This window comes from Tuber melanosporum, assembly GCF_000151645.1.
Source record: "Tuber melanosporum whole genome shotgun sequence assembly, scaffold_2, strain Mel28".
NCBI classification, from domain to species: Eukaryota; Fungi; Ascomycota; class Pezizomycetes; order Pezizales; family Tuberaceae; genus Tuber; species Tuber melanosporum.
This window is the reverse complement of record NW_003298863.1, coordinates 1,651,835-1,676,518: the sequence shown is the minus strand read 5'-3', so window position 1 is coordinate 1,676,518 and position 24,684 is coordinate 1,651,835. Positions and strand designations below refer to the sequence as shown.

The window sequence follows — 24,684 nt, the reverse complement described above, 5'->3', positions numbered from 1 at the left end:
AAGTTCGGCTTGGATATCTCTTGGCCAAGCTGGAGGTTAGTTGTTTCCCACCCCCCATGCCACCATTATTGTTAATTTCTTCCCATGGTGCTAATATGGGGTTTCGCGTACTCACGTGATCTACAGCAAGATTGGGAATTTGCTTGCCGCTTTGGCGGTCGCGGTGGGGAACGGCTTTGTGCTATCTGGGTCGAACGGTTGAAAAGGATAGAGGACTATGATCCCGAGAGCTACTCTGATGATAGTGTCTAGAGATAGGTTGTTTGTGGAAGTTTGGGAAGCATTGCGTTTGGGGGTGGAGTCTAAGCTCATACTGGAGTAAGGCAATAATTGAGCGACCGCGAATGCGTCCTTGAGCTGGCTGGCTGGCTTTTTGCTTGTATAGATAGCTTCTCTCTTCTTCTCCCTTCCCCCTCCAGAGTTATGATTCAAGTAAGGCGGGGGGGAGGGGGAACAAAATTACTTGGACATAAAAGTTAGCGAGTAATAATACTTTCAGCTATCTGGGCAAAAAAATTAGCTAGTTCTCCTAAGTAATATTATAGAAACCCCCAACTACGCTCCTAGCTAATAAGGGCTCGGGGAGCAAGCTCTCTCAACAATTCTAGCACCAAGGGATCTTAGGACGGCCGGGTTTGGTTTGGCCACGGTTCCTACAGGATGGGATAGTGGCGATTAGGAGGAGGAGTAGAACTGCCAGCTGTAGCAAGGAATGGCCATGGCGGCGAAGAGCTGGAGGGATAGTGGGGAAACGACTGGCGGGGGGCCGCATGAGTAATGTTCTGTGACTGCCCAGACCAACCCTGAGAACCGATCAAACAAGCGGAATGAACGTTCTAATGTACAAAGCCTTGAAGCTTAGATCGTGAGCACACCATAGGGATAAACCTCGGATTCATCCCGCCGCCCTAGCCAATGCCAACTTTGGTCGCATTCCACAGTCAAAGGAAATACTGCTGGGCAATTGGAGCAGTAACTGGGTCCCCGAATTCCATGGGATGGGGAAATGTTTATTCGGATAAGTAAGGTATGTGGAGACCAAACTCAATAGGGTTGCAATTAGAATGCACATGAAGTGGCATGCTAACGTGAGAGGAATACCTTAATCGTGTGGTATATAGGACGGAGGGGGTGCAGCGGGAGAGGTGACGAATCGGCAATGTTCGCAGGATGTTACAGGACTCCGAGACTGTAGCGCCCTGTCCGTCCCCGATACAAGGATAAATAAATTATATTGAACCCCCAGAATTAATCTGGACATCAAATTTAAAGAATTTTTATTTTTACAGACTCTCATCCATAGCCCGTCTCGTCCGCTCCAGGGGCTCGGACTCGTGCTGTGATAACCTAACATCTCCTCAGCTCCTTGCCGCCGTGGGTGGGCTCAACCCTCCGTTTAATTAATTTTACCCTTGTAGGATATCCTCACACCCGTTTCGATATTCTTGATAGAATTATCACAAAGATTCCGGGAACATTCCTGGTCTGCATGGACCTTCAGTGCATGAAAGGTATTTCGGTCAGTCGCCTTCAGAGCACTCCCAAAGCACACCCCCTCAAACATATGATACCTCATTATACTCGAGCATTGGGGGGTAACGTCCTGTTAGACCGGAATTCCCTGACGAACACGATGATCAGGTAATACCTGTGTTACCTGCGAAGACAGTCAGCATTTGGTTCTCGACCCACTCTGCTCCCCACGACAAACGGTTTGCTGCGTCGCGCTCTATATCACGTTTTGAAATCCTCAAATTTGTATTCATCCTACAGGTAACGGAGATGAAAATGAGAGGACCCGAATCAGAGAGAGAGCAGGGACGTGACGCTATTCCTATGGACCGCAATATGAGACATAAAAAAGAGCAAATCCGCGACTAGGGCTGAAGCATAGCGACCCCGACAGGCCAAACAAGAGACCTAGTCGAGAAACACGCCCACAGTCTAAAGGGGTAGGCAAGGTGAAGTGGCTAAAATATTCCCTAGCCGATGATTCATCAATCCTCATAGCAGAAGCCATGAGTAGGAAAAAAAAGTCTAGGAGTGATAAATCTACAAACGGGAAAGCTGCTAGCCAACGCTAACAATCAGAAACCCTTAAGACAAAAAACCTCTCTCGTGGGATGGAGAGAGCAGTGAATCTGGTTAAGGACAAAAGATACCTTCCCAACAGACAGGACTATCACAGCAGAGCATCACCAGCATCGGGTGTTAAAGGCAGGGATGAGAGGGTCACGGAGCTACTACTGGTATTACTTGTACCATGGACGTCTAGACTCCTCTCGGTTTAGCATGTGAGGGGTAGGCCCTTCGCGGGTTCTCGGACACACTAGAGGCTCCTTCCGCATCAAAGGGATGGGCTTTATTACTGGTAATCTCGCTCTCCTCTCCGCCCCTGTTCAACATATCCGCTGACATAGCCGTATGTTAGGATCAAAGATATCTAGAGGGCCAAAGGGATTCTATTAGGTGATACGACACGCAGGCTTTTTATATATATATACCTGAAGTGAATTTGCTCGATGCCTTTATATTGACGTGTATTTGCAATGAATGAGTAAAGGAGCAAGCAGTGAGAAAAGTAAATAATATTATATTAGAACATGACTTCCATTATTAGACCTATTCTACATCTTTATTCTACATCTTAGATTTCCAAATCAGTATCCCAATACTACTTACTATTTCCTGAAAATAAATAACTAGGATAAATGTAGCCTTTGTAAAGTAAATCTATCTTATAGAAACAACATAGATTTCCAGTACTATGGCTTCTCTCTTGAGGTTTATATTGCTGTGCAATCATTGCAGTTTACCAAAAGGTAATGCATGAAAGCAAGTAGCTTTCCCCTATCTATACTAAAATATGCCCTTCCACCTGTCCACCTGTATTTCTATCTCACCTATTCTTATATGTTTTTCTCCTATTTGGATTAGTAAATACCCTCCCACCTACCCACCTATAATTCCATCCCTCCTAATCTTATAAAAAAAATCCTGTTTGTATTAGTATGTACCCTCCCACCTGCCCACCTATAATTCCATCCCACCTGTTTTTATAATTTTTATTCCTGTTTGTATTAGTATATGCTCTCCCACCTACCCACCTATAATTTCATCCCTCCTGTTAGTATGATATATATCCTCCCACCTGCCCACCTATTTGTCTATCTTTCTTATTTTTTTTATATTTTTTTTTATTAGTAATTATCTTTCCACCAATCTACCTATAATTCCATCTCTCCTGTTTGTAAATACCCTCCTGCCTACCCATCTATATTTCCTTTCTACTAGTACTTTGAAGTATAAAATGTTGGCTATGGTATTATGTAGTATTGATAGAGTGATGTATGTAGTATTTAGTATTGTAAATAAGAAAAGAGTGAAAGAAGTTGATGAGGAAAGAAGAAAATGAGGAGGAATGATAGACCCCTTTATATAAGCCTCCCTCAGAAATGCCAAGCCAGGTACATCAGAAAATAGAATTTACCCTACTAGTACTCTCTCTACTTCTTACTTACTAAAAATAAAAAAGGTAACCTTGTAGCAGTAAAAGAATTTGACTAAGTATTTAGTATTATTGACTAGCTAGACTCCAAATGGCCCTTCACTATACTACAGAAGTTGGAGGAAAGATTTTTACAATGCAATAAAGAGAGATTTTTAGCATATACTGAGGTCACATGATGACTAAACTTTTTACAGGTTGATCCTCTCTTAACAGGACAAAGGGTAAAATTTCATGCAGGCTAATTTGATGCTCTAATATTTCAAGCATAAAATAAAGAGTTACAGGCATCCTATATTAAACTAAAATTAAAGCAACATTGTTACCATGATGGTGGATACTCCTTCCCTATTTTAATTGTTACCAATAATTTCCTCTCTTTCTTTTTTTTATCTACCTTTTACTCATTCTTGAATTTCATGCATAATCAAATCCAAATACTACAGATTTAAATCTGAAACTAAATTCTGTTTTCTGAACAGCTTTTCTCCATATTCATTAGCCTTTTTTGTTATTGATTTATTTTTAATTTTAATGTTTTGATAACTTTTCTACTAGTAGGTTTTTCACTTGAGATAAAAAAAATTCAGAAGCAAAGTAAAACTCATAGATGTACATGATAAATAGACATCTTTTCTATACTGTATTTAAAAAATACAATAATATAATATTATAGTCTTTATAGTGTACTAATAAAAGGCCAGTCATTCTCCTTTTTTTAAAACAAAAGCCTTTAAATACTGAGGAAAAGGCTAAGGCTATATAAAGTGGAATGGAATTTTGTATATAGATATTTTCATCTCCCCCAACATTACAGGGGATTCAACACCCTCTCATAGCCAAGTATTCCCCCAGCCATTATTCTACTCCGTAATTTCTAATGCCCCTCCCTTCCCACGCTAAAAAAAAAAAAAAAAGTCCCTTCCAATAAACCGAACACGAAGTTCCCATAGGGAGGCTCCGAAGAGCAAGTACGATGTCCTCCTCTTGCTCTGCTCTTCTCTTCGCAAGTAGCGATAGAACCATAGCCAACTCTCCCCGCCTCACGCACTCCACCTATCATACCTCCACCTTCTCCAGAAGGTACCTCAATACCCTACTTCGTGCGGTGAAGCCGAGATAATGGATCACCATAGATAACGAGTGATCCCAAATGACTAATCTCAACACCCGGCTCGACTTTCCCCGTTCTGCTCCTACCCCCACATTATTCGAGTGCCCCATTTCAACCATCTCCGACCGACTAGACTACCTCTCACCATCACGATACAGATACAAGAGAACGAGATGGTAATCTCCCATATCCAACCCCCTTAAATCGGCGCAAGCAACGCCAAATATCCAGCAGACAGGTAGGTATCATACCCAGCACATCCCAAGCAGAATATCCTCACCGGAATATCGAAATCGCCAAGGTACCACATACCTTCCCCACTCCTTGAAGATAAATTATTCCCACCGAGGGCATTCGGGATACCTATTTTTTCTCGGCTACCGGTAGGAAGTCCGGGCCGGAAGTGTCTGTCTTTGCAGTGTTCACACCGTTTTTGTATGGTAGGTAGAGTCTCGAGTCGGTTACGCTCTAACCTGAGACCAGGCTCTGCCCGGGCCATCGTTAGTTGATGGCTCAGAGTGAGCGCGACCCGCAGGGCAATCAACGAAAACACCCGAGCAGAGATACAGAGTGAATGTTCTTTTCAGGGGATGAGAAGATCCTGTATAGTACTTGTACTCGCATAGTACGGTACGTACTCGTTGGGTGAAGCCCAATGATATCATTAAATTTTCATGCCTATGATATCGTAACACTAATGGTTTCGTAACGGATGCGCTCAGGATACGAGTAGGGTTCGCTATATTAGAATAACTTTGTGAAGAAAGTCGTATCATACAGGCAGTAAATATATCATACGCCCATGATTGTGTAAAGGCCGACCCCATCGTTACAATCTCTCATTTATTAAGTTATTCACAAAATCGTCATACTTCAAATTTTTATTTAGATTAAAAAGGGGTTTTTTTTTTTTTGTCATATATGGGCCCAGGGTCGAGAATTGGATGGATTGGAATAAAAGATGATAGAAAAAAAGAAAGATTGAAAAAAGTAATAAACCCCTCCATTAAGATGTCAAGGTCTAACAAGTCATTGCTATCATATAACGATATATTTCTTCATTGATTTATTTGCCGATTTAATCGAATACAGAGAGACCCATATACCTCCTGTTTTATACAATAAACCTCCCATTTTCAACTATCACAGGAAGATTACAATCGTATCACAGCTGGAAACGGACGGTCTAATGCCAGCCAGCCAGCGCTTCCACATTTTCCGACGTATTCCATCGAGCGGAAGGAAACAGGCACCGATCCACTCCCGCCGCCCATTCACAAACTTTTTTCCCGAGTCGTTCCCCGTATTTGGGCTGTGCGTTTTGTTAACAATAACGGAAAACCCCGAACAAACTCGCCCGGAAGTATGATAGGAATATCCTCCCCAAAATAAAAATAATAAAAAAACATTAATAACATTGATCTACGCAGCAACTCTACACTACGCTAAACATATCATACATACCTCCAAGCAAAAACAACAGGAACAATCAGCCCCCCTCGCGCCAACCAGTCATCCAGAATTCCCTCTCCCGCTCCGCTCCGACCGGATTAACAGGAGAAGAGAGAAAGAAACTTACGCGCCCCCATATTAGTATACTAGAGAGGGCGATTCCAACGATCTAACGTGAGGGGTTGCGAAATCATCCCAATCTCTCTTTGCACTAGTAAGTCTGTCGACCTATAAGTCAGATCAGATCAGGTCGACAAATTTTGCCCCTCTCAAAAAAGGTATTAAAAAAACCGGTATACCGATAATAAGAAATAAGACCGGTTTCTCCGAGAGTATATATATAATATTATGCGGTATCCGCTTAAGTTAGAGTTTTTTTTTTTTATCAAGGAAATTATTCACATTGAATGAGCGGCTTGAGGGACTACTCACACACAGCCGCATTCGCAAGTTTTCTAGTATGGTATAGCCTGCACTTCCAAGTACCCGCGCTTGGAGACGCTTTTGCTTTGCTAATCCTCTCTCTCTCTCACTATTATTATTCGGCAAATTGTGGTACAAAATTTATGGTTACTCCTAGAGGCGTAGCCAGGAACAGTCGGCCGGGGGAGGCTTCCCTGTTCATTTGTTGCTGGCTAGCACGGTTCCTGAGGTACTGTGCGAGGTACTGTAATAGTACGAGTACAAGGGAGGGTATTATACGAGAACTTTATGAATGTGGCTGTGCATGTACTGTCTCCGAATTGACGTGTAAAGTTACCATTGTAAATATTGTAATATGTACCGGATATGTTTCAAGAGTTATCTACTATTATGGTCTCTTGATTCACTAAACGATTTATGTCAACCATTCCCAATTTCCTGTAGACTTCCCCTATTGACAAAGATATACCATACGGTAGTTAGATGATAGAGGCCATCCACTGCTTTACGGGACCATTTTCTATAAATTTGTCTTGCCATGTACTGTACTCTGAATGGCAGTGTGGTGCCGCCGCCAGTTGACCGTGTTTACGAGGACGAAGGCTATCAGACACGACTTGCACAGTGCCTGGTGCCAAACGGAGAGTGCGCAGCGGCGCAAGAAGGGAGGAAAGTGTTTAACCACGGTACTCCGGTCCGGCCGAAAACCCCCGAAAAGGTTATATCCAGGTCAATACTTTCCAATTTTTCTCCTCTGGTAACTTTTCCCCACCAACCCGTCGAGTTCTTGCCGGACCAAAAAAAAACAAAAACAGGTTCTGGGCCTTCTGGCATGCTTCCTTCCCCCTAAGAATGGGTGCGTTTGGCGCTTCGCGTTGGTCAACTCGGACCAAGCCACGTCTCAACAATCCCATTGTCGTTCCCTACACACACTGGCGATGTGGTGGCGGTGTCAAGTTAGCTGGCACCTACAGCCATGATAATACTCGTATTATGATAATGTTATGACAGCGAACCCCACCCACCACACAACAATGCCATGCCAACCAACCGAAAAAAAAAAAAAAACTAACTCGCGGGCCTCACACGAGTACGAAACGATGGAATGAATCAATCAGATCAATACCCTCCCCTTTCCGCAAACCTCTCTCATCTCCCCCAACCCTGCGCCATACCTCCACGCCCCACGCCCCACGCCTCAAACTCTCAACAACCAATCCCCCCACCGAGGACCTAATCGAGTGATAAATCATGATTCGCCAAGCCACCAGTCATATCCGGTAATTTCAGCCTTACGCAGTAACCCGGCTGTGCAGTTTGCTGTTGCAACAGGCTTCCAGGGGTTTGTGAGACGGCACTCGCTGGATGTGGGATGGATGGATGGATGGGTGGGATGGGAGTAAGCCTTATGATGCACGGGACTTTTTAAGCCGCAATCTTGGGTTTATGGATGAGTAACCGAGTGAGTGATGGGGCGTAGTCGGAGGGGGTGTGATCGGGTGGTCTGGTGGGTTGGTGGGGGGGATTGGGAGGGAGCAGAGGAGGGTGGAGAAGGGGTGAATAGGGGGCATTGAGGGAGGGAGGGGGAAGGAGGAGGTGAGATGGTGGATGGATTGGCACGGCATCATCGATTACCGTATCATACAAATACAGGATTGATAGATCGTCACGTAACAAAACATGGCAGAACAGAGCAAAAAACAAAAGACACGATAGACAGGATAGAATGGAAATCAAGTGCGGCAAAGGAAATAAAAAAAATAAAGATAAAAAGTAATGAAACCAGTTCAGTTCATCTCCCACCGTGATCTTCACTTTGCTTCCACCCGTCTCCCCGTCCGTCCGTCCCTCGCTGCGTCCCTTCCGTCCTCCTGTCATACCCCTCCACACCTTTCCACCCCGCCATTCCCCAAACCCACAAGACAACGCAAAACACGAGATAGGTAAACGTAGAAATACAGCATTTCGCCATACCGACCGACCCAAGTCTCCAAAAAGGGTGGTCACAATTCCCCCCGAGAAGGTGTAGCAATCACTCAGCAAGCCAGCTCTTTGCTCTCCGGCGAGCCGCCATGACAGTGACAAACTAGTTGTTCCCGGAACGAAACCAATGCAGAGCAATCATTGCTCGATGCATATTCGAGGAAGGAGGGGAAAAAAACATCATTCCGTAGAGTAGGGAAGAGTAGAGTAGGGATCCTTTTTTTTTTTTTTTGAGGTATTCGATTTTTCTCGGCGGGTATTAGGTGTTTGATGAGCCCTGATCACGGTGTTAGATGTTTCGGAGGGAGGAGGGGAGGAAAGGAGGAAGGGAGGAAACATACGTAGCAAGAATAAAACATTCCTGGGTGCGCCGGGGGAAGGTCTGGCGAAGGCAGACGTGGAATGGTCGGCTTTGGAGGGGGTGACGGGGAAGAAACGTCGGGCATGTTTGGCAAGATGGGTAGTTCTTTAATTCCTTTGTGCTTTGGGTGTAGCTGCGCTTTTGCAATGAATGATATTCGCGGCTCTCTTTTTCTCGTTCGTTCGTCTGGTCTTCGTAGTGGTAATGATGGATAGATAGCAGTAATGTGTTCGTCCGATACAGTCGAGTTCTTAAGGAGCAAAAAACAAACTAAGGAAGCGTTCCATCCGAAGAACGGCTAGTCATCTTTATATATCCCCTTCCTGGCTCTACAGGTTATGATACTTGGCCAACTTACTTTGCGCTCACTCACCTAATAATCCGCAGCGCAGCGAACATTGCCCTAGGCGTAACCGTAATCCAGGCCCATCACCTCCCTCAAATCTCATACTCACCCCCCCGCGCCTCTCACCACCACCACCACTACCACCACCACCACAGTTCCTGCGTTTGCCTGTGCAGATCATTTTTCCTGGAAGCAGGGGGCGTGTGCTTGTGTGTGTGTGCGTGTGTATGTGTGTGGATGGATGATGGGCACTTTTGCACGGACGACAGGACTTTTTTTTTCTATTTCATTAATTTTTTAAGCTCTCGACTTCCATGCGCACAAAGTGCGAATCATGGTGGGCCTTGGTTAGGCTGGCTTCCCATTCGCTCCATTTTATTTGATTTGCTTCCCTGATTTGGCTGGGTGTGGGTGGTATTGGTTGGCTCTGGGTGTTAGTCAGCGGGGGTCCACTCACAAACCAGCGGGCCAGGGGGCCTTAATGGACGAGAGGAGCGTGCCTTTCCACGAAGGGGAGGGGGTGGCGACAACTTCGCCGTTGATGGTTGAAGACATTCTGCGACATGGGATGGGATGGGATGGGATGAGATGAGATGGGATGGGCGGACTCTCTCGTTCACGGGTTCAGTTTACGATTGGGTATTGTACTCGAGTACAGTAGGGTAGGCACTCACGGCGGGCAAAAGGTGCCCAAAAGCAGGGATCCGCAAAAATATCTGGCAACAGGCGGGGAAGGGATCGGCAGGCTACGATGAGAAACTTGGCGGAAAACAGCAATGATTGATTACGCAGCGAGATTCTACAAAATCTCACTCCAGAACTTGAGCAAGCGAGCGCAGACTAAGTGTGCGCGATATGGTGACGACGGTGCTTCGAATATTCTACTCTTCTCCATTCCACTCTGCTCAGCAAGCTCAAACGAACGCGCCTTTTCGACCATTGCAGAATCGAGCAGAAGGTGATGGTAATAATAGACATCACACACACACCCACCAAGGACAACACATAGCGAGTACGAATCCCACCATATCTGCACCTTTATCGAAGCCGCATCTCATACAAACAACACATTGACGAGCAATTTGAGCAAAAGAAACAAAACTGAAAAAAACAAAACAAAAAACATCATCTCCCTTGCAAGAAATTTCTTGAAAGGTGCCGTTCTATGATATAACAGCACTGCCATCCAGTGTCGGTATCATAAGTGTGGAAATGGTGTCGAAAGTCACGCCCACCAACCAGCACTATTACCGACGCCGTACCCTACCGTGATAATAAGCGAAGCTCATCATCACCTTCCTTGATTCGAAACCCTTAAATCACCACAATCGCCATCTGTTATGACCTAGCCCGGTCGAATCTCGCGCAAAGTTGATGGAAGCGCATGACGTTCACTAGTACCGGGTACACAAGAGCCCACAAGGACGCCTGACCGTAGCAAGCTTGCAAGTCAAGGTTAAAAAAAATAAAAATAAAAATAAAAAAAGCTTTTTTCCTCTGGCGCACCGCATCATAGTTCAAGACGAATGGAATTGAGCCCTGCTTCGTGCAACGTCTCAGCTCCGACGGGCTCTGATCGTCGTCCCAAGCGCACAGTACCTGCATTCTCGCCCTCCACTAGGGTATGACACTTACTCTTAGGTCGCTCATCCAGCGTCAAGCGGAGGTTGCCGTGGCGAGGCTGATAGCGGTCATGATTATCCATCGTTTATCCGTCTCGCATATCGGTATGCGACGATAAAAAAAGCAAAGCGGGCGGTTACCGCATCGTTCTCGTGATGTATCATACTCGAGCACGCCGGATATCGGAGAGCCGGGGAGAACCGGGGCGGAAAAAAAAAAAAAGTCGGCCGGAAGACGCGTGGGTGGAGGCGTGGGGTCGGCGGAATAAACTGTCCGGATTGTATCATAGGGCACTGCAAACTGTTCGCCAAGCGAGAAGGTCTGCCCTGTTTGTGCGGCGGGCTCTGGTTTGGCTACTCGTATCATACTCGTATCATACCGGCACCGTAACGGGACGGCATGACGGGAACCGGCGGGTGATTTACTCGTACGGGGTGGACCCGCCAAAGCGCAGTAGGGTACGGTAGGGTAACGGGGAAAATATGCTACCTATTCATGGCCCGCTGGGCGCATCTTGTTGTGATACCGGTAGACTACCCGTACAGTACTATACGGTACTCGTACAGTAACCGCGGTACCACACTTTCGCAATGAAGGATTTCACCAACATCAGGCATCCCCCGTTCAACGAGAGATAGACCGGTCCTCCGCCGGCGGCGACTGTGCTAGCGTACCATCCTCTGCAGGGCTAATTCAAGCCTAGATTGCGAGTAATCTACAAACCGACAACAGCCGCTCCCCAAGAGCGGACATGACGCAATGACAGTAACAATGATCTACGAGTACCCACACTCACCAGATTACCGTAGACTAATGCGACCTAGCACACCCAAGCTCCCTTCGCACCCGACAAGGTGGTAAGTTATCACTCACTTTTTTTTCTTCTTCCTCCCCCTGGGAAAATGGACAAGGATAAGCCAATTGAGATCACATCACGATAGCAACGACTTTGGGCCAAGCTGCCGAAATGGTTTCACTGCGGAATCATCAGATCCGCTGGGCGCGCCCCGTAAGGTTATGTGTGTGTGTGTGTGAACCTTTTATTCTTCCACTACCTCACCTACTAACTAAAGTAATCGGAGTACGGCATGAGGTACTGCCCTCAACCCTGGGCCCTCCTCAAAGAAATCCTTTGCTACACCCCCCTGTAGGCCATACAAAAGAAACTTCCACTCTCTCCTTCATCTCTCATTCAACAAATCTGATCTGTCATAAAAGAAATCCACGCCTGCCCCAAGGCCCCATGGTCATGAACAAAATAAAATCCCTCAACAAAGGAAACCCACTCCTGCCCCCAGGCTCCATGGTACTGAACAAAGTAAATTCCCTGAACAAAGAAAACCTACTCCGGCCCCAAGGCCCTGTGATCATGAATAAAATAAAATTCCCCAAATAAAAGAAACTCACGGCTGCCCCCCAGGCCCCGTAATCATATATACTAGGAAATTACTATCTGACCAGCATTGCTCCCCTGGTTCACCAGGCGCCTCCTCCAAGTTCATCCGCTATTACCACCTAACGGCCTTTCCTGGCTGAGCTCTGTATCCTGATGTATGCCAGCTCGTACTGTTTGTCCCGCACCACCGCCATCCAGCAAATCCTGCAGGATTTGCATATCTGTACCTTGACCGGTCTCTGTGTTGGTTAACTTGTAGTCATGTTGATGCCTGTCCCAACTACTTGTACAATGTCTATCTGTTGAGTACCATCACCACTTTCTGTTATCTCAGGCTTCTTCCACAACTCGGGGGGCCAGCCATCCATCCAGCGAAGGAGGTCGCCTTGCTTCTTGTTATCTTGGAGCGTGATCATTGTAAGGGCCACCACTCCACATTGGTTTGCCAGGTGGTCATAGGTGATTAAGTCCCAGTTATATGGACATTGCCTTCTGAGTCCTATTATTTCCTAGGAGAGCCAACTGGCTATTGCCCTCAACCCTAGTAGCCTCTTAAAGTCTTACCTGGTAAGGGAGTGTAGGTGCTAGTGTGATCCTCTTAGTTTTCCTTGGTATCTGGTTTCTTCATCGGTGACCTTTTCCATTTGGTCTTCCCTCAGCCGACTCTTGAGTGTGTCTTTGTCCAGTTGGTAGTTGCTGGTTGTGGTGATGATGTCCCCTGCCCTGTACTGTACTACCCATTTCTCTATCCAGGTATTATGTCAGTCCTTGGTGTGGGCCCAGAGAGCTAGTAGGTTCTGCCTGAACTGTATTATAAGGTCGAGAAGTGGGATTTTCAGTTGGGAGGAGGGCTAGTACAGGTGTCTTCCTTTCCAGGTTGAATGCTGTTTTGATTATCTTGTTAAGGATGGTCTGCAATTCTCTTAGCGGGCATTTGTTGTCCCATACTTCTTTGCCATATATCAGCTGCGGGATTAATAGGCCTATAATCAGCTACAGAGTTGTCCATGCATTTAGTTCCCCCTTGGTGTATCTGGATGTAACTGCTTGGAGCTAGTGGCTTTATTGATCCAGTGTCTAATATGGTAATCCCATTTCTATTTATCAGTGAGAAAGTATCCGAGCCATCATATGTGCTCTTGGTTGAGCATGTCTTGGTCCTGAAGTTGAACTTCAAACCTTTTCTGGGATGGCATTTGGACAAATATCGTTCCGGCTTTATTGGGTGTGAATTCGTAGCTGTCACCTGCTACAGTTTGTACCAGTTATCTTCTGGTCTCCTGGTACAGTCTTTTTCCTTCCTTATTTTCCTGGTATGTTGTCGCCACCAAGCCATCATCTACGTATATTAGAATTCTAGGCTCGGCCTTTTGAGATAGCATGGCCAGCACCCTCATTGTATTTAGCATGCTAATGTCACAAACGTGGCTTAGTGAGGAAAGTGTTTTCACGTGACACATGGTTATGAGTCACAGGTATGTTATTGTTTCATGCATATAACCTATTCGGGTTGTATGATTAGTTATGTGTGGGATTTGTGATGCTTTCGCACATGGCTCGAGTATGAGTCATGGGACATGCGCCTAACGAGTATGCCTTACGAGTATGCCTTACGGGCAAGCCTTGTGCATATGATTTATGTTTCGCACATGACCTCATTATGATGTCATGGGTTTTGTGCATATGACTCAGTTGAGTCATATGACTTGTTTATTGCGTTATGATTGGTTTATGAGTTTTGCACATGACCTCGCTATAAGGTCATGGGTTTTGAGCATGTGATCACTTTGGTCACATGACTAGTTTGTTTTGATTTGGTTTTGCACATGTGACCACTTTAGGTCACATGATTAAAGGCGGGAAGAACACTATATAAGGAGGCCGATGCGGCCGAGAAAGATAGGTTCTTCACGCTTTGTTCTAAGTACTTTTCCTACATATTACGTTAACGAATATAAAACACCTTTACTATCTTTATCCTTATTGCAATATTATCATTATGCCAAGAAGCACTCGTTACGAAGACGAGTTAGAGAAAGCTTACGACAGGTGTTTCCAATAGAAGACAAAGGTCTTGTACTACCGGTAACATAGGTAGAAACCTAGAGCTATCGTAAGACAAGGAAAGAAAGGGAAAGAAAAGGTAAGTATCGTTCCCTGTCGCCAAGAACTAACTATCTGAAAGGGGATCGTTACAGCTAACCAGAAATAATATTGGAGACAGGGAAGACCTTGAGGGCCTGCCCTTATCGATGGAGAAGCTCCTGGACGTTCTGCTGTTGAACTGGTAGCTTGTTGTTCTATCCGTGGCCCACTGCTGGACCCACCGTCCCAACTGCCTGGAATGTTTCTCCAGTTTATTACAAAATTTCATTATTTGTAGGTGGTCGAAGCCTCCTTGGATGTCTAGTATGGTGATGCATTTACCTGCCTTACTTACAGTGTCTATTATGTTATTGAGGGCCTGTATGGCATTCGTCATGCTGTATCTCTTTCTTCCCCCAAACATATTATTCTTCAGGATTTCAAGCTGGGCTATTCATATAACCACCGCTTTTTCCAGAGTCTTTGCCAGTATATGTTAGAGTTGTATTAGCCTCCAGCTCTTTGCCACTATATATATTGACTTGTTTAGTTTGGGTATCAATATAGTAGTACTGACCTTCCATCCTTCTAGGACCTCTTCTTTCCATACCCGGTTTATCATCTAGAAGAATAGGCTTTCATGTAGCTTCCGGAAACACTTGATCTACCTAGTGATGATGTTGTCCTGCACAGTTGCTATGCTATTTGGAGATTGCTTGATGGCTGCATCCAGGGTCTTTATTTTTATTGGCTCTGGTTTCCTATTTAATTCCTGCTATGGTCACCTCTGTTCTCCTCCGTACAAGGCTGTATGGATTTCATGTGCAATTTCTCCATGTTCTGCTACTACCTCTCTGTTCTCTTTCAATAGTGCCAGTATAAGGTGCTTAGTAGTTTTAGGCAGGACTGTTCTAAAGCATTTAGGGTTTGTTTCTTCCTGAAGGGCCTTCCATTTACCTCTATCTTAGTGTTAGTGATGGTCTTCTGCAGGTCCTTTTTCTTATTCTTTTAGCTCGAGGTGCTTGGAGTTTTTATACACTCTCATTAAGACTTTCTTTCTCGTCTGTTGTAGGTCCTTATTCCAGAAGGCCTTGCTTCCTGGGTTTCTGAGGAGTGTATACTGTCTGGCTATTCGTGTGAGCTCTCTCTATACATTGGCTAGGTGGTCTGTGTGGTCATCTATAAGGTTAATTGCAGCCCTGATAGCCTCCCAGTCTGCTTTGTCATATCTTAGGGACTTTTCCCTATCGTTGGCTCAAGTGATGCTTGTCTTAATTATCAGTGCCGTATAGCTCATTATTGCCAGGGTGACTGCTCGTACCTCGACGTCCTGCTTCTCATTGGTAATAATAAGGTCCAAGGTTGTTCTCTTTGAGTTGGTTGTATTGGATGTGTGGGTAATTTTGTGGGGGTTTCTTACTGTCATGTCCCGGTCTTCCATCCATTTGGTCAGTTTAACTCCAGCCATGTTCCGGCATCCTTGGGACCAGGAGGATTGGTACATATTTGTGTTTCCTATTAGGATGTTACTTTCTCTATGTATGTGCTATTGGTCTGTCAGGTTAAAGTCCAATGCAGAAGACCTCTGGTCATTGTAGGGAATTTTAGTGCCCCCAGTCCATAGCGTGATATGTTGTAGTCCTATCCGTTCGACTACAAATATGTATCCATATTTATTTTCAATATAAACGGCACAGCCATATTTTCTTGCCATTGTGCTTGCATAGTATATGAACCCTTTCAGGTATATCCAGTCTTGATTTTTGTATAGACACTCTATAATAGCTATTATTTTCAGTTTCGGTTTTTGTGAAAGTTTTAGTAACTCGGTGACAACATTCATAGATCCACCGACCTTGTAGTATATGATATCCATTGTCACCATATTTATTGAGGCGATAAGGTACCGGCTAGTGCTGCTGGTACTTTTCCTTTCTTGACTATTCCAGGTACTACGGAGGATCTCACCCTTGTCCTTGTTTGGCAGTGATTGTTTTCAGCAAAGTGTGAAGTCTCTTCGCAGTTGATGCATCTTCTTAGGATGTGTGAGCACATTCTTCCCTTTCTGGCTATGCAGTATACTTGCGCACAGCTGTGGTCCTTTGTCTGGTATCTTCTTCCACAGTATTTGTATATGGCCTCTAATCTGTAGTGTACTGCATGGTGGCCAAATTGTAGACATCTGGTATAGTAGGTAGATCAGTCCTTCTTAACATACTTCCAGAAGATGCATTGCGTGCTGAATATGGCCATGCTCAGGTGGGATTTTCTTGTCTCCTCTATAACCCAGTTGTTTGCCTCAACTACTACGATCACTGAGGACTTGACTTTTCCTTCTGCCTTAAGCGCTGTGAGGGATTGCAGCCACTTAGGTCGGTCTAGCAGCCTTACCTGGGGGTTGTACTCAGAGATTTCTCTCTCCAGGTTGTCCTACCTGTTTGAATCTATGTCCCATTCCTTGGTTATCTAATTCTCGTTGCTGAGTGGTATGCTGCTAACCACGATGTTGATGGACAGAGTATCTGTAGTAGTGTTGAAACTGAACACATTGATTCCATTTAGGGCTTTGGTGATTGCTGCCACATTACTTAGGGCTGGTTGAGCTGGTAGGTCCCTCATGGTGGTGAGAACAAGATTGTCATTTCTGTTAAACTCAGTGTATATGAATTTTATCCTGGATGCGGAATTGACTGTGTCTTTGATTTTGGCTGGGGAGAGGCCTGCCGGTCCTACTCTGCAACCTTTCTCAGCTGACCTGATAAGGAGCAGCCTTTGTCTGGTGTATGAGGTGGAGGGTACTGAGGGAGCTACCATTCCAATACTTGGTACTGGTTCTTGTTGTTTCTTCTTTGTTAGGACCAGCTGGAAACTGTCAATGTTGACTCCTATAGAAGTAATGGCTGCTCAGGTTTATTTCAGGGCTCCTTTTTGTTAGGGAGAGTTTGTTGTAGTATTTGCAGACCTTCCAATAGGGTTCATAGTTTTTCCGGGGTTGGTCTCTGCTGACAGGTTAGGCTTTGGCCTTTTTAGGATCCGTTTGGGGGGGGCTGTGGTGTGGTAATTCGCATCAGAGCTGTTGGGTTTGGGGTTGAGTTTGTGGTTCTAGATTGTCTGCGGGCAGTAGTAGAGGAGAGGGGAGTGTTTGCGCCAGTCTGCCTGGTCCTTTATCTTATCTTACTGGTAAGACATACCTCCATAGCTCACAGTTGTTCCTGGAACTCTTTTTTCAGGTGGTGGATGAATCTGACCATGATGCCGTCTGTAACTGTGCGTTCTAGTTCTTCTTTCTCCTCTAGTGTAGATTTGGCCTCTGTTATTTCATTGCGGATTGATCTGGCTGTCATGTTGCCAGAAGAGGTCCCAGGGATCTCTCTTGCTGTAGCTAAAGGTGAGGAGAACTGTACCTGTCTTGGTACGCTCTGAGCAGCTGAGCTTCCCAGTACTTTGTCTGAGTTGTGGGCATGTTGATGGTCCCCCAACCCGGTATTGTCCATATTTTTCCCATTTCCCAGGAACATCGCCACTTCTTATGTGAGTTGTGTCTTGGACACACCAATGTCTTGGGTCTGGTCTATAGGTTCGGTTACATCAGTTAGCAGGGAGGAGGAGGCTGGAGACTGTAGTATTTGGAATACTAGTACAGGACTTTCTTGCGATGGGTAGCAGGATGAGGCTGTTGCTGCCAGAAAGGCCAGGGCATTGGTGTCAGCTGCGTCTACAACCTCGCTGCTAAAGATCTTTTAGAGTATAGTCCTGAAGCTGTGTAGTTCTAGCTGGGGGCTGCTATAGTTGGGGCTATTGTGTTCCCTGTAAGAAGTACTTAGCACATGTTCATGCATCCCAGTTCGTGTCTGACCTCTGAGAAAGTACTTTCCCGGGCCACGATTCTGTTTTCAACATTGATTAGGGCATTAGAGCATCTCCTTTCATGCCTGATAGTAGCAAACATTGGGACGGTAGTGTTGAGGGTTACTCCCTGTGGGGAGCCTGGTAGGAAAAGGCTGAGGGAGTTGACCCTTGGACTCTTGGTAGTACTCCTGGATCCTCCAAGTGGAGAGGAAAAGTATGGGAGGTGAGGCAAGGCCAGGGATAAGGGTTGGAAGACCATGATGAGTGAGTAGGATGGTTTTATGGCCAGCATCCTAAACTCTCAGGGGGAATGAAGCCTTAGGATAGAGGGCTGTGATTGGCCACACCACCTAAGGGAAGAGTATCGTGAGTGAGGGGGTGGAGTAGTTCTTTGAGTGAAAATTCTCATTGTACCAGATAAAAAGATGATGGGTACACAAACAAAAATAAACTTGGTGTGGTTGCAGGAATGCCCCGCTAACTCTACCGGAATTTCCGAAATTTTTCTCGCACCGTGTGTGTGCGTGTGAGTGTGTGAGTGTGTGTGCCCGTATATAGATAGATATCCATCATACTATAGCGGCTTACTTGGCTGTACGCTACGGTACCGCGGTAAAATTGGGCAAACAAGTGGAAACGACGGTAGCGATGGGGAGGAAGGGGGGTTATTTTTATTCCTACCATACAGTGTTCTCTCTCACCCTTGACTTATTTTTATTCATTCAGTTAAATATTTTTATTTTTACAACCTGAGGAGCGGAGCAGTGGAGCAGTGGAGCAGTGAATGGAGTCTTCCAGACCCCCCCCGATCAAACATCCAGAATTAGGACGACGACCCACTCAGTCCGCTAACTCCACAGCCCATGAATGGCCTTCCTTCCTTCCTCCCCTCCACCTACCTACCGACTCGCTGCGTTCCTTCTTTGTGCAAAATCGTGCAATTAACATTGCACTTTTGTTACAGCCCACTCCACTCACTTCTCGTGGCCTCCGGTGGGCGTCTCTTCTCCCTCTCTCCCTCATCGCAGCGGTTGGTGGTGTGGTGTTGTCCGTTCTCGCGCTAGCCAGCGTCCAGGACATCCGAGCTGTTATGCAAAAATGAGGTTTTTGGCAAATGGGGAAGGGGAAAAATGAAAAACAAAATATATATATATATATATATTATAATGATAATCCTGGCGCGCCGAACGGGCCTTAATAGCGGGGGGAGGGACCCGGGGGGTGTGGCTCGTGATACAAAATCTAGTCTGGCACTGTCCTGTACTGTACCAGTACTACAGTATCGCGTAGTACGGGCACGGTATTACAACTACAACTACAAGTACTCGAGTACTCGTTACACTCCGGACTTACCGCACTCATTCCCACTCCCGACGGAACCCGGACTTAATAGCGTGCCTGTTATACACACCTCATAGCGATAGATTGTCTATCATAGGGCAAAAAAGCCATCATCTCGATAACCGCTACGGGTATGTTCTCTGTCATAGGTGCCTGATTGACTGACTGACTGACCTGACCCCATCAAGTTTTTTTCTTTTCTTCCTTTTTTCCTATTGTATGGTTAAGGAAAAGAAGAAAAGAAGAAAAGAAGAAAAAAGAAAAAAGAAAAGCAATCATGGGACCTGAAAAAAAATAAAAATATGAAACCGGGTTTTTCCCACAAACAAAACCACATCTGTACTAGTACTCGTACTCGTACGAGCACCGGTACTGTATGATATGATACCTTTTATCAAGGTTGAATGGTTCTTGGCGAGATCCGAATTGCTTACGACGTGTTCGCGTTGCGTTGCGTTGCTATTATGAACATCAGGGCGAAAAGAAAAAGAACTCTCGGTCGCCGACGGACCGACGGACAGACCGAAGAACATAAAAATTGATTGCTGCCTAAGAGTTTTCTTTCTTTCTTTTTTCTTAGGAGAGGAAGTATCATAACAGCGAGTTTTACTTGTTTTATTCATGCGCGTAGTAGACTTACTACTACTACTCTACTATGACAGGTTATCGGGGAATTTCGCGTGTGTGTTCCAGATTTAGTAGTATCATACCGAACCGCGAAATGTCGCCGGACCGGAACACAACACTTTTTCTCTCTCTCTCTCTCTCTCGGGGCCGGCATGACAGTTATATCTCCCCGACAAGGTTACACGATATGGTAGGTGGGTATGGAATGGCCCTCCTTCTTCTCCTCTTCTCTCTCCACGGAGATGCTCGATTGCACAGCACTGGACGGGCTCGTGCTTGTGGATTAATCAACTACCGCAGCCGCCGGGCACTTCTGGCTTCCATGGAAGGCAGAGAAGGTGGAAGGGAGTTGGATGCGCGAGTGGTGAAGTGTGTTTGAACGCTTCTGACTGACTGACTGGTGTGTTGTGATTCTAAAAAAAAAAACATCGTTTCCCAACTTGGTAAGGATCGTTTCGCCAACGGACTTTTTGTATAGTTCTCTAATGTATGATACGGTAGGATCTCGGTACTCCCGCAGCAGCACTCGATTACAGTACCGGTACAGTAGACTACTCGGAGCTCTGTTGACATGTTGCTCGGACCATAGGTGGAACCAATCATGGGCTTACGTGATAGTTTTTGACGATAAATTTAATCAGGTAACTTAGAGTGGTACTGTATCATACTCAAGAGTTTTTTTAATTTTACGGTACGGTACGGAATACTACTGTACTTGGGTATGTACGATATGTATGTTCGTCGCCCACTACACTCATGATAACCTAGAATAGCCCCACCCAACTATTGCGACCCTTAATGGATAGTCCAAAATACAACACCACAATATATTATCATATCATACCTCTATAGAAATATACCAAAAAAAAAAAAAAGAGAAAAAAAAAAGGACAAACAATAAGTTCCCTCCTCCCATCCCCAACTGACAAAACGACCCGTCTCGGTAACCACTGTGGCGCTGCACTGTATAGTCTACTCGAGTATAGTAAATACAAGTGTGCCACTCGGGCACTACCGTGAACACTTCCCCCACCCAGCCATACCGGTATCATACTAAATCCTCCACCTTGCCCCCCCGGGACAGCCTCGAGTGGCTAAATATACCGGCACAAAACATAGTATGAGCCATCCTTCCGGAATAACTTCGGAATGCAAGCAGCAAATTCTTCCTCGCACTTCCCCATAGTTGGAGGAAAATTATTCCGAAAGGTTGTGCGGAAACAGCCTGATGTGACGTAAGCCCGGATTTACCTTTTTCCTGTTGTTTGTGAATCAGTGATGAGATGTGTGGTTCCTGCAGCTATTGTGATTGTGTGTCTTGGAGTTTGCTTTTTTTTTTTTTTTTTTTTTTGTTGGTTGGCCATCTTGTCTGTCCTGATGGGAACTTCTTTTTTCTCTCTTTTTTCTCGCTCTCGTTTGCGCATTCGCTCATTCGCCGGGAGGTTGAGGTTGCGGTAGCGGAGGAAAGGCTCAGTGGGAACTATGTTGCCGTATCTATTCTTGCGGCTTACTGGTAGGCTACCCTGATGCCATCTGAAGGAAGAAAAGAGATGCTAAAGAAATCTACCATGACATTAATTGCTGTTCAGACCGTGTCCCGCCGTGCACCTGCGCCGTTTTGCCCAAGATGCAAAAATTTAGTAGGAGAGAATTACATGATATTATAGGGATGAAAGATGAGTTAGAAAAGAGTATGGGAGGTAGTCAAGAGACTGCGAGGGGGGCCCGGGCAGCCGCTTGAAGTTGTTCCTTTAGACTACTAATCTCCTTTCGCTTCGCACGCCTTGCGGCCATCATTTCGTTCCAGAGTTTTTGAAACTTGTTCAGATCTATAGCAGTACAGTTAGCACGTTGATTGAGAAATCTACCATGTGATTTCTTACACTCGGTATCCTTGAAATTGATGTGAATATAAGAATACTCCTCGAATTTGTATTCATCATCGGGCGAGATCTTTTCCTTGTCAAGCCTAAACCCGCCTTTGCTGTTTTCGTTGCCACGGATGACTGCCTTTACGGTTTTAGGCGATTTCATCAGACTACCCTTGTATTTTGTTGGTACCAACATCAGTTCATGACCGTCGCGTTTGAGTGTAATGTCGTCGGTTACTATTTTGAAATGTTAGCGGGCTGCTATCAAAAGCGTATAGCAGGAGGCTACAAACAAAAGCAAGTAAGGAAGGAACCCCCGAAATATATCATCAAACGGGAACATTGGAGAACAAGCTTTGCACGGGCGGCTTTGGAGACTCCGGTCATACCAGAGGCTGCATCTGTGACAAGTGCGTCGGCTGGCGGATTTTCGTGCCAGAGTTGTAGGCGGGCGTTGTGATAATAGTGGGTACCATTACCTGAGCCTAGCTTTAACTTTACCAAGGCAACGCGCTTCACCCTGGGGTCATATTACCTGTTAGAGCCAATTCCAAAAACGAGGATAAGAGGTTGAAAAAAAACTAAAAAACTTACAGATCTTGGTACACACGCTCGCTAGTGAGTGCTCTCTGGAAGTCAAACATGGCTAGATACCAGGTATTAAACCGGGGTGCTTGAAGCCATAGGGAACGCAAATAGAGGAGTCTTACACTCTGATGTATGGAATTTATATACATGGCCTATGCGGGTAGTGTCATTCCCCGTTGCGGGGCCTGTAGCTTGAGAGCCATTGTTAGGGCCCGGCGGTCGGGCGGTTCTCCGTAAGTAGATGGTAGGCTCATCCTCATAGGCGTATTCCGGGATCATTTCAGTACCCCTTAGGGACACTTCCCCACGGTTTAGCTGCGTATTGTAATAAGGGGTTGATAAACCTACCCTCTTGCGATTGAGCACGACGGGCGCTATACCTGGTGTATATCCGGAAAAACTTGGTGGACTGGTGCCAAAATATTTTTACAGTGCCCCTGTGGAAGGGGCCAGACAATTGTGAAGCCCACATAATCTCACTGGGTCAATTCACGTGTTAGTTCTTGCCTAACTAATGAAGGATTGAAATTACTTACATTGTATTGAGGATGGTGCGCTCACCGAGCCCTTCATAACTCTCCTGGTCGTCCTCTGGAAGCTGGGGTATAGTGGTAGGATAGGTGATGGGCGAGGCGGGGACTGGTTTCCTCCTTACTGTTGGCCTCGCCTGGGCTTGTGTAGGGGTGGTTGGGTATTGGGTCGAACTTTGGCCTGATGATTCGGTGGATGTAGTTGAGACACTTAGGGAACGACCGTTGATCCGTGTGGGCTCGGCTATGTCGTGCTGCCTTGAATTCAGCAAGTTCTGCCCGTTCTCAGGTGGCGGAAAACTTGAAGCTCCACTATTGCTCGGAATGCTGGGGGAAGACCGGCTGACCACAGATCCAGAGAGATATTTACGAGATGGACTGGATTCACTGTCATCCGTGGAAGCAGGAGCATTGGTAGTTGGAATGTCATCCCATTCTTCGTAGCTATATGGAGCATGGTGTCCACCGGGAGAGACTGGGTATGTTTGGTGTCGCAATCCCCGCGCGCCCTGGTCCAGTGGTGAATCGTAGTCTGACGGAGCCGTTGCGTGGGCATGGTTGCTTGGCGCTTCTGAAGGTCTTCTAGGGGGTGTAGGGTCGTAGTAGGCACCATAAATGAATGTGCTCTCTCTTGACGAGGCGCGAGAAGAGAGCGGCGAAGTGGGCTCCACGAGAATGAGGACAATATCTTTATGCCATATCTCGAAATGTTGTAGGTCGATGTTTCTGATGTCGGGCATCTCCCGGTTCCCGATCTTTCGGAATTGGTTTACAATCGACTGTCTATTGTTAGATGTGGATATGACAATACACGGGGCTGCGTTACTCACGGCGACGAGAGTTTTTATGTTTCTTTTTATCTCTTCGGGTAGCCCATCTTCGGCCTCCCATCTATTAATGACGTTCTCCACGATCCAACTGCTTTTCATCAGTCCTAAATAGGCCTCCAAGGAGACTTCCGGGTTGCCGGGGTCCTCAAGATCTTTCTCTGCCTGGCAAAGAATTCGATATTAATTAACTTTTGTGAGGCGAATGATAGCTGGTGACTCAAAAGGGGTAGTTACCTTGAAATACCAATGCATTGCAGCAGTAATCCAATGCTCGATTGGTCTTTTCTTTGCACTCTCGCTCATAGCTGATTGCCGTAGTGCCTTACTTATTGGGTTATCGGAGAGTTCAGTTGCGCCTGCAGACGACTTTTGTCGTTGTGTCCTGAATTCCGAAGGATTGATCCCGACTAAGGTTGGTGAAGAAGACTCGCTACCACGTCTTTCGTCACCATCACGATTGGCAGGGAGCCTCCGCCTACCTTTTGGAGAATACGGGGATGTTGGTGAGCGCGGGTTCATCATGTCAGTGTCTGTGGATGACCGACTAAGACCCATGTCTATCGTATCCTCATATAGGCCTCCTCCGGCGGGATAGCTGTTTGTTCTTAACATCTCTTCTCCGCCCCGTGGCTTATTATTGTTAGCAACTAGAAGTTCTGGTATTGTTTGAGGACTCCTGGGTCCTTCGATAAGCTGTTGAGGGTGACCGTTCTGGAGTCTTGTATGAGATCGATCGGCGATCCTTCTAGGATTACGG

General features: G+C 45.8%; 1 protein-coding gene; it reads right to left on the bottom strand.

The window, feature by feature from the left end:
• Positions 1-21,359: 21,359 nt before the first annotated feature.
• On the bottom strand, positions 21,360-22,623 carry GSTUM_00005630001 (uncharacterized protein; the record flags this gene model as incomplete). XM_002837738.2 has 5 exons in its annotated part: positions 21,360-21,671; positions 21,764-21,937; positions 21,992-22,216; positions 22,273-22,499; positions 22,574-22,623. 4 exons carry the CDS (start codon positions 22,621-22,623, stop codon positions 21,813-21,815), a joined length of 627 nt encoding a protein of 208 aa, XP_002837784.1. The 3' UTR covers positions 21,360-21,671; positions 21,764-21,812.
• Positions 22,624-24,684: the final 2,061 nt, after the last annotated feature.